This window comes from Lacerta agilis, chromosome 1 (genome assembly GCF_009819535.1).
Source record: "Lacerta agilis isolate rLacAgi1 chromosome 1, rLacAgi1.pri, whole genome shotgun sequence".
Taxonomy (NCBI): Eukaryota; Metazoa; Chordata; class Lepidosauria; order Squamata; family Lacertidae; genus Lacerta; species Lacerta agilis.
Window position 1 is genome coordinate 56,291,269 of NC_046312.1, and position 10,873 is coordinate 56,302,141.

The 10,873-nt window shown below is 43.2% G+C and overlaps 1 protein-coding gene across 1 annotated transcript in view; it reads right to left on the minus strand.

Moving 5' to 3' along the window:
* Positions 1 to 3,272: 3,272 nt before the first annotated feature.
* LOC117049472 (src substrate protein p85-like) overlaps positions 3,273 to 10,873 on the minus strand; it is an 8,467-nt gene continuing 866 nt past the window's right edge. Inside the window, exons 2-5 of the mRNA XM_033154590.1 lie at positions 8,320 to 8,576; positions 6,978 to 7,161; positions 6,282 to 6,350; positions 3,273 to 5,037 (exon numbers count right to left, since the gene is read on the minus strand). Coding sequence (XP_033010481.1) covers positions 4,901 to 5,037; positions 6,282 to 6,350; positions 6,978 to 7,161; positions 8,320 to 8,576 — 647 coding nt within the window. The 3' untranslated portion in view covers positions 3,273 to 4,900. The remainder of the gene's footprint in view (positions 5,038 to 6,281; positions 6,351 to 6,977; positions 7,162 to 8,319; positions 8,577 to 10,873) is intronic.

A 10,873-nucleotide genomic window follows, 5' to 3' on the forward strand; every position in this document is an offset into this window, starting at 1 on the left:
CTGATTGACTATCATACTGCACAGGAGTAGTAACAGATTTGTGAAATGTCAAGAGCCTTCTCCCCTACCCTTTTATTTGTGGGGTGTGTTGGCCTTGCAGCCCCTTGGCAATCCATCAGCTGAGACTCTGGCTGTAGCACATCCAAAATACTCCATCCCTGGAGACTTAGAGCAGATCCTAAAGCCCTCCAGACCATGCAACTGAAGCACTGGATTGCACTATAATTCACTTGTCACATTTAATCATCTTAAACCATCTGCTGAGAAGTCACTGGTCACATAGCTGTTGATTTAGACAATTCAAAAGCAGTTTAACCAATTTTCATCCAGCAGTGCTGTTGATAAATTATTTACTCAACTGGTTAAAAGCATAACTGAAATCCGCTAATCATTTGCTATCATTGATTTTAAAAGAAGCCAACATAATCACAATATGGAAGCTCATGTTTCTGCTTGGAAAGGTAGTGGTGCCAACTATGGACTTCCCTTCTCTTCCACTAATCCTGTTTACACTGTTCATTAGTAACTTTCATGTTAAAATCCAATTTGCTTAATGTGTCTATTTATTGAATTAGTTTAGTTTTTCTAAATGAAACAAAATGGCTTTGAATATGAGCCTGCTTTAACAGGGAGTAATTACTTCTATCCACTGAAACAGAAACATTTGCAGCAGAAATGGTTGGCTTGGGAAGCATTTGTTGCAACCCAGTCTCCTGCTGACCAGCCTCAAGGGTTTCACTTCTGAAATCTGAAATTTCTTATTTTTCCTGGAGGGAAAAGGAAGATTGTGCAAGGGAAAGAAAAGAATGGAGGAGCAAGATGTGCATCCCCACCACTGAGGTAGGTGCAAGCAGTCTCCAAACCATGATTCATTTCTTCCCAGTTCCAAACCACATTTGAAAATTAAACACATTGGGTAATGGATTCCCCACCCCCACCTCTTAACAATTCTCCTCAGCCTCAAGGCTTTATATAAAATAAATTGGATGCAAGAACATTCTTCACCATCCCCTTAAATCTTGCCATCTGTGCAAGCTAAAAATAAAGTAGCAGCTTAAAGAGGGGCTTTATAAAATGCAGCACAGAAATGCCTTAAGACTGGCTGGACTCTCTTAAGAAAAAAAAATATTCTGCTAGGTTACTCCCAGTGTTGAGCACCACAGCCAAGATTGCTCTCTGTTTTTCTTCGCAGGCTGTTGAAACTTTCAGGATTTTATTCTGTTAATCTGTAAATGAGGGTGGGTCAGACCGAGTTAGTGGTTGTACTGGAAGAACACAAACAGCAGAGGGAGTTGTATTCACTGTTGCACAGAATGTAATGAAAACCTTTCCCCCAGGGAGTCTTTACTGTATTTTATTGGCAGTGCTAGCAAATAAAAGCAAGTTTGTGTTGAAACAGTTAAAAATTCCAGGGTCTTTACTAGTGAAGCCACATTTTTGGGATCTCAGCGTGCTACAATATGAGATTTGTGTCTTCATAGCACTTTGTTCTATCAGCTAGGTTTTACAGGGTCTGGCTATTTTCACTGACTATCCTTTCAAGTTTCAGGCTTCTGCAATCTTCAGAAGATACTGTGTGTTTGTACATTTTAAAGGTAAGAAGAGAAGCCTGTAATTGTAAAGATGCCTATCCTCAAAAATACCACCATCATGTCCCAAGAGATCATAATTACAGCCGTTCCTTTTCTACAGCAAACTCAAGAGCTGGAATCCTGGCTAGAGCAAAAGTAACTGGTTAGGGACCCATCCTGCCTGCTGCAAAAACTGCCCTCACCCATGGCTGTTTTGCAGCAGAGAGCTGGAGCCAGAGATTGAAAAGGTGACTTTGCATGTTAAATGTGCCGTTATTGGCTTTAAAAAGCTTCCAACCAGGCAGAACTATGACAGACGCAACAAGGGAGCATTGCATGTAATGGGTTTATTCTGCACAGCAGCTGCCGCCAACTATCAGTAATATACCACAGACTTTCAAAAAATAGAGCAAGCTTTTTCAATACAATAATCAGAGGACACAATCACAATCATGTTGTTGTTGGGTGATTCACATTGATTAAGCTGTCTGTAAGCTACCCCACTGGTTTCCAAATTACTCCTTTTCTCTCTCTCTCTCTCTCCCCCCCCCATCATTAAATCTGACAGATGAAGAATTCCCCCAAATAGGCAAAATGGGCCCCAGATTGAAATGTATTTACAGCTATACTGCCTTCACCCACCCCACAAAAAAGTATACCCCTTTAAAATATATTTACACAGGGGGTCTTGAAAATGACTTTGCTTTAAGCCAAGCACAAATCCTCCATATATACCAGTTGTGAGCGGTTTCATAAATTACATAACATGAATGCATGTATGTCTGTGTCCCCCCTAGTCGTATCAAGTCCGTTAATCCTAGCCCCGACAAGTGTACCAGTTATAGATTGGAGGGAGTATCACACCAACTGGTCAGCTTGTTCAGTCCTTGAGGGCTCTAGGGCCTACTTCTCCACATTTAGGTAAGTAGGTTAGTTAAAGGTAAAGGATGGTCAAGTCCGGTCAAAGGTGACCATGGGGTTGTGGCGCTCATCTCGCTTTAAGGCCAAGGGAGCTGGCGTTGGTCCACAGACAGTTTTCCGGGTCATGTGGCCTGGCATGACTAAACCGCTTCTAGTGCAATGGAATACCGTGATGGAAACCAGAGCATATGGAAATGCCATTTACCTTCCCGCTGCAGTGGTATACCTTTGCACTGGTGTGCTTTTGAACTGCTAGGTTGGCAGAAGCTGGGACAGAGCAATGGGAGCTCACTCTGTCGCGCGGCTTCGAACTGCCAACCTGCCAATCAGCAAGACCAAGAGGCTCAGTGGTTTAGACCAGTCCCCTTCACCTTCCCCGTGTCTACACCAAGGCTACTTGCCATCTTAAAAAGCTCTGCTGGGTAACACTGAGCCCATAGCTACACATTTGCAGAGAAAGCAACTCATATACAAGCCAATTTAGTTGCCCTAGTGAAGACAGAGCTAGAGATGGGTGGAATTAGCACATTGATTATGTTGTACCCAAGGATGCAGACAATGTGCTCGGAGGTGTAAGGTCTACTGTGTGCTCCTTTGACCTTAGAGTCCTTCCTGGGTGGTGAAATCTGCTAGAATTGGGCTGACCAATGGTTGTGGATGCCTCATTGAGCACTGGAGAGACCAAGGCTTTCTCACATAAGACTTTTGTGTGATTTTTAAAACTAGCTCAGTATGTGATAAACTAAAGCCTTTAAAACACACACACAAACAGGCTCTGCAGATGGTTCCAAAATTTTATTTGAATATTTAATTTACAAAAAAGGAAAAAGGAATAATGTACCCTATGAGGTGTCCTATGCAAAACTTGGTAAGATTAACTGCATATAAAATCTGGCCCAACCCAATGTAATACTATCAATGCAATCAGGAGACAAATAGAAACCAGTGGGAAAGGAAACATCAGGTAAAAGTGACATTCTTAAAGATTGTCCCAACTAGTCAATTCCACCCCCCTCACGATCCCACCCCCAAGGCCGCCTTCCTAGATACACTGTACACTGCCATTTTACATAAATATTGTTTTAATATTCCACTGGGCTTACTTATGAGACTTTTTCACTTTTTCTTGCTCAATCAGTTCCTCCCTGAATTCCTCCAGTCAAGTAGAAATGGACAGGACACACACACTGAACACGTCTTTGGTAGGGATGCTCATGTGATCAAAATTAGTGACTAAACCAATATTTGACTTGTCCCATTGAGTAGTAGTAGCAAGAACTTCAGCTTAACATTTGGCAAGAGGCAGACACACTTTTACTGATTCGTGTTACTGGCAGTTTCAGCTGAACTTATAAAAAAGGTGGTAGTTTTCTACACATTGCTTAGTAGAGATTATCTGCAAGGTTTTAAGCTCCTCTTATTAACATTCCTTGAGTGAAATATGGTTGCATAACCAGCTTACTACACAGCTGGCCTTCTACCACTTCCAAATCATAAAAATCCAGTATGCATGTACACACCTATTGCCTCATTTTAAACATCAAGGCAGCAGTGTTATGAACTGCATGCAGCAGATGGGTGTTATTTGCAAGACAATGACAATGGTCACTTCTTGGCAAGTCTCTCAGGACCAAAAATCTCACAGTGTTCTGGGCACGGGGAAAAAGAAGCAAAACAGGGTTTTCTTTTGCAATATATTGGAGGCTTCCACTGGAGGAGAACACAAGATAACAAATGCTTATGGCAATGGCATCAACCCTCTCTTGGACTGAATGAACGGTGGCTGCACAAGGGAACTTTCCACTGCATTTCAGTCCTCAAGAAAATATATTTTTAAAATGTATCTGCACTGGATCCTTCCTATTATCAATGTAAAAAGGTTTTTCCTATGGAGTAATTGCCATCAACTGCAACTCTCTCAGGTCCTCCTGCTATGTTCCCTATATATGGAAATGTGATCTATAAACTTGCACGGCTGAGATCTGGGAAGCTGACAATGAGTAGCTGAGAGTACGATGAGAGTACAAGAGCAGCTGGACATAATTACTTGGGGATTCAGCACACAGACAGCTACAAAATGAGACATGCAGTTGCCATCAGAAACAATTAAAAATGCCTTGGAAACTGTTGTGAACACCATCACCAATTTGGCCAAAAGGAAAAGCCCCATTTTCAAACCGCATTAAAAACCTATGATAACAGGCTGAAGTGGGGAACGCGAGAGTTACAATATATTAAGCGATTTTTGAGCCCATAAACATTTGTAAAAGCATCGGCAAAATATCTTAAATATAAAAGGAATATGTATAGACCCCCTCCATCCTCCGGAAGAAAAAGAACATGATTTGTAGTGTAATTAATCAGACGAATGATCACGGTATTAAGGCATAATGGTAGGACATTATTTCCTATTGCCTCAGCTCAACATAATTAGCTGGGAAGAGCCCGTATCTGCCTTTGCACACTCCCCTCCACCAGCCATCATCAATCATTTCAATGTTTGTGATGATGTCGTCAGGATCAAAGGAAATTTCATCATCACCAGCTGTGGAAAGAACAGAAGGAAGTCTCAAGTTATACAAATATACAGTTATACAGATATAAAGGGGTGGGGGAACGGGTAAGGTACTAAATAAGAGTTAATTATGTTAATCTGTATTAAAGCAGGATTCTCGTTGATGGTTATAAAGAGGGAAAGGGTCTTTGGTGTTGCCGAGTATGGGTCACAGCCAAGACATGGGAACACAACTCTAGATTGCACCCGAGATCCCAAACTTCCATATGAAATACCTTGATTCTATGAGAAACGTGTGATTCTTTTGCCTAGGTGGTACACGAGAACAAGATCGAAACCATTGAAGATTGTTCCTGGCATGTGTGTGCCAGATCATGCCATCACCAAGGACTACTTCCAGATAGGATACTTGTTTTTAATGGTCAGGCATGATGAATAAGTGCGTTTGGCATTCACATGAGAACTCTGCCAGACCCTTTGCCGATTTGCTGTGGCACTGGGGTCTTTGTCCTCCAGATCACCTAGGATGGCAATCCTGCAGTGGAATCGTTACCAAAAGGAAAACCCCTTTGAAGCAGGTTGCAAAAGGGAGGCGGTTTGGCAAGGAATCTCAGGGCAATATACTCAGCATCTTGGAAAGCCAGTATGATGAGTGACACAAACCTTGCAGAAGAAAGGGTAATCCAAATCCCAAGAGCAAAACAAAAATGCTTACGTAAAATCTTCCATAAAACTGGGAGAGTTACCAATTATTTTTATCATCTACTCACTCCTGCCACAGATGGTCAAATATATTTTTGAACCTAGAGGTGGAATTAATAACCATTTCCCCAAAAGGCAATGTGAATTCTGCTTTGGAGCACTATGTGGCCAACTATTTGGTGTAACGAATTGCCACAAACTGAAATTTAGTGGTCTCGATCAGAGTAAGCGATTTAAGCAGATAATACTTCTCTGCCATATAGCAAAGCTGTGAGATGTAGCCTCATTCCTACCTTCTTGGCTTCTGAGATACTATCAGGTTTAAAGCAGGTGCAAAGGTTAGAAACTTACGTCAATATTCTCACCTACTGAATTTCGCACCCACCATTCCTGTGCTTGTGCGCTGTGTTCAGAGAACTGCAAAATTTATGACACAGCTCTGAAAACATTCTGCATTGTATGAGATAGTGCTTATTGAAGCATATTGAATATATATGCTCAATATAACTCCATGCAAAATATTAAAAACAAACAAACCAAAACTGCAGAAACTAAGGATATGTATTGCTTACCAGCCTGGTAATCATATAAGGCTATTGCTGTTATTCCAAGGTCATTTTCGTATTCATAAGTATTTTCATCTAAAGGGAAGGGACACATTATTACTATGCATGACACAATAAATGGATATATGAATTTCTTAAACTCATGTACTAACATGTAGTCTGACACTTAAAGTTGGTGTCTCCCATATTCAGTTGCATCATCCAACATAGGTTCTAATCACCATTTAAGATCATTTTTATTGCATGAATCCAAGACCTAGTAGGCTGAGGTTGCAATCCTAGACATGCTTACTGGGAGAATAAATCCCACAGAGAGTGACCTACTTTCACATCATTAGATATCCCTGGCCCAGCAATTCCCCTATATGTAACACTAGTATGCCTTTTCCCCAGCTTTGTTTTTCAGAAAGCACAGACCCCAAATATTTATAGGTTTGTATCTGATGCTACTCTAAGGAGCTCAATACAGCACAGAGAGGCTTCCCAGGTAAATCCCCTGCCCAGCATTAGCTAGATACAGCCCTGCATAGCTTTAGAAAAAGAAGGAACCATCTACTCAAAAGTATTACCTCCCAACTCCTGTCACTTACTGAGTGTTTTCTAGCCTGAACATCTCAAACTACCAGATCTGAGAACAGTCTACCATTGCCTAAAGCCATGACCAAAGAGATCTCTCCTAGGTCAAAAGACAAGCTGTCAAACCTGCTTGATACTGGTTTCCTGCCCCAGCCACTTCATACACCGTCTCAGATTCATACTCTGGCTCTCGCTGACTGACTGCTTCTTGGTAGTCAGATTCTTCAACTTTGTTGTTGGTTTCTGGCTCGTGTGCAGCTGGGTAATTTGCATTTGAATTCTTGTAGCCAGACTCAAAGGAAACGGCATCCTAGAGGGAAGGAGAGGCAGCCAGAACATAACAGACAGAGAGAACTTCAAGTATGTTGTTGTTGTTACAGAAATGCAGTTATTATTGCCTCCCTTAGGAGGAGGAAACCTCAACCCTGGGGTAAGGGTGGTGGGGAATGCAGTGACTCTTGAGGCCTTCTTCAATCCACAGCCTGCACTGGCATGTGTTCTTGAACAAGCACACACAGAGAAACCTCTCTTTTTTTGCATATATGCTACTGTACAAAAGTAAAAGTCATATTCATAGCTCCATCTCTTTTGCCTCTGACCCCGCCCACAGCTGACACGAGGCTCTCAGAATGTCCCTGTTGGGCTAATAAAGGTGCCCCACACAGGACACAATGCATACCACATCCACATTAATGCATATAGGGCTAAAGTGTGCAGGGGAAGTACACCCCTGTGCCAGCCCCCCGTACCCCCAAATGCTCATCTGCTCCACCTGACACAGAAGCCCCCTTTAGACCTTCCAAAGCGCTTTCAGCTGAACATGCTTAGAAGCCTCCCCATGACCAGGAACTCCTCCTTATTTGAGTTTTCAAAAATGAGAAGCACATGAAGACGGCCCATGGACTGCTTCCATTTTGGAGACTGCTGCAAGCTGACATTTTGCAAGTGCCCTTCGTGTGAAGATACACAGCAAGTGCCTTACGAGAGTCCGACAGATCAATTCCTTGGCAAAGTAATTTGGCAGACTCAAGGAGAAGCTGGGGATGGTGCACTGCAAGTGCCGCATCCAGTCATTGTGGAAATACAATTGGACAGCATGTTTGTTCATTATACAGCTGAAAGTCTGCTCTTCACTACCCCGTGGTAATTCATTCAAGCATATTCTCATTTCTCCCATGATCTCTCCCTTGCCGAATGTTCCAAATTTAGCATAGCAAATGTGATTAAATTTATTGCAATGTTATTGTTCTGAGTGGTATAAGGCAGCTTCCGGTGATGCCCCTGTTGGACTACTGGTGCATATAGCCCAACAAGCAGAGGAGGCAGAGAACTCTTTCACAGCACTTCCTACCTGACAGGTAGATGCCAGTGATTTTACCTTGGAGCTTCAGCATGCAAAGCATTTGCCCTTCAGCTAGGGTTTTGCTTTTTCCCTGTTTGGCTAAATGACTATAGCTAGCAAACTAACCTCATAGACTGGACTTGACGGCAATTTTTCTTCCACAGGCTGTGGTGTGGGAGCAGGAGCAGGAGCAGGAGATGGAGGGTGGGGTTTGTGTTCTTGGCTTTGGCCTGTTCCTTTAAAAGAAAGAGGGGGAAAAACAGAGTAGGTGCGTGGGAGAAGAGATAGGATCAAAGCAAGATCTGTAGCACAGACATGACACAACAAGAGGAGCAGGAAGTTTGTGGCCTGCACTTTCACGCAAACACCACCACTACTGCCCTCTATTAAAAAGTGAGAATTTGTAAGGAAGGTAACTTATTTTCTGCAGCAGTTTCACTTATGGAGCCACACTGCAGGAGGCTAAAACAGAAAGCAGGCACAGTGAGGAGAATACTTAACAGTAAGACCATGATGAGGTCGCCCTTTAAATCCTCCACAAGGAGTTACTCTGCAGTTACAACTACAAGGCATGCGAGCCAGTGTGACATATGAGAGCTTGCAACTCAACGTACACAGTGGCAAGCTGCATGAATATGGCAACCAAGTTACCCCATCATGGGTGACGCTTATGCCATCACTGCTGACCCATGAAGCAGCACATGTGGCCATGTGAATGGGCTGGCTTATTTCCTTCACAGATCCACTTGCAAGGAGAATTCCACACCATAAGGCAAGACACTGTATTGTCTGCTAAGTGCTTCCTTCACCTGTTTTGTTGCTTTCTATGTATCCTTAGGGATGCGGTGGCGCTGTGGGTTAAACCACAGAGCCTAGGGCTTGCTGATCAGAAGGTCGGCGGTTCGAATCCCCAACGGGGTGAGCTCCCGTTGCTCAGTCCCCTCCTGCCCACCTAGCAGTTCAAAAGCACGTCAAAGTACAAGTAGATAAATAGGTACGCTCCAGCGGGAAGGTAAATTCGTTTTGTGCGCTGCTCTGGTTCACCAGAAGCGCTTTGTCATGCTGGCCACATGACCCGGAAGCTGTACGCCGGCTCCCTCAGCCAGTAACACGAGATGAGCGCTGCAACCCCAGAGTCGGACACGACTGGACCTGATGGTCAGGGGCCCCTTTACCTTTTATGTATCCTTAAGCATGAGGGGCTGGTTCCCTTGCATTAATTCACCAACCAGCTTCAAGATCCTATTTTAGAAATGGCCTCGGAACATAAAGGCACCGCATTTTCCAATGCACCAAACATCACCTTTCTGACAAGCTGATTGGACTTAAGGGTAAAGGACAGGGATGAAAGATGGCCTAAATGTGAACTGTCAGAGGCAGCAGCTGCCGCCAAAACAGTGGGAATCAGAAAGGAGTTTCTGCAGCCTCCTGTTCCCTAGACTCTCTGAAACAATGATGCCAATTAACAGCAACTGGTGTGAGATGGAACAACACAGGGGACACAGGTCACCATTTCTGGAGCAATAAGTGTGCAGCACCCCTATGACAACTGCCAATGGGGTGGTGGAACCCCATAGTCAGAGTTAGGGAAGAAAGGCACCCCAATAGGAGATTGGATCAAATAATGCTTTCGGGTGAAAGCTGAAAGAGTCACAGAAGGAAGGGCAGCCCCTCTTGTCCCTAGATAAGGAAGGTACGTACAGCGAGTACACTTGTGGCCACCTGCTTACTGTAAACCAGGGGTCAGCAAACTTTTTCAGCAGGGGGCCGGTTCACTGTCTCTTAGACCTTGTGGGGGGCCGGACTATAGTTTGAAAAAAAAATGAACAAATTCCTATGCCCCAGAATAACCCAGAGATGCATTTTAAATAAAAGGACACATTCTACTCATGTAAAACACGCTGATTCCTGCACCGTCCGCAGGCTGGATTTAGAAGGCGATTGGGCCCATGCAGCCCCCGGGCCTTAGTTTGGGGACCCCTGCTGTAAACAATTGTGGAAACGGCAATAGTTAAATTTTCTATATCCTACACTTTTCACTTTATGTATCCATATTTCCAGATTGCTGCTGCTACTGAGGGAGGGAAGAGGATACTGTGTGTTTTTGCTTTCTATTGTTAGTGTATTGTATTTGTTGTGTTTGTATACTCTTCTGTTAGCTGATTATTTCACTGTGTGTGTCTTTATTTATCTACCACGGCTGATTAGTGAAATCGCTGTAGGATTTATTAAGCACTGCACTTTTTAAGTCTCAGTTTCGCTTAAGTCATATATGTCTGGGCAGCAAGACATGGAGGAATGCAGTTTTTACAAGGAGACTATGTACTTTTACACTGGCCAGGTGCTTATACAAAGAGGTAAACTATATTTAGTTGCAGTTGTACTGATGAATTGTTGCTGCCATGCCTTTGCAGTTTAGATGATATATTACTGTGTAAGTTGTTTTCTCTATTGGCCACAGCCGTCCTGAGTTCCAGGTTGAAAGAAGAACAGGATATAATTGTGAATACATAAAATTATAGCACTGGGTTATAAGTGATCTGTTCATTGTTCCTGCTAAACATTTAGGTACTGTGCATTTTCCGAGGTGTGAATTACAATACACAAGAGCGATGACTATAACATTGATTTTATATATCGCCCCACCCCCCGCAGCAAGCATGATGGGAAAACAAGTCTG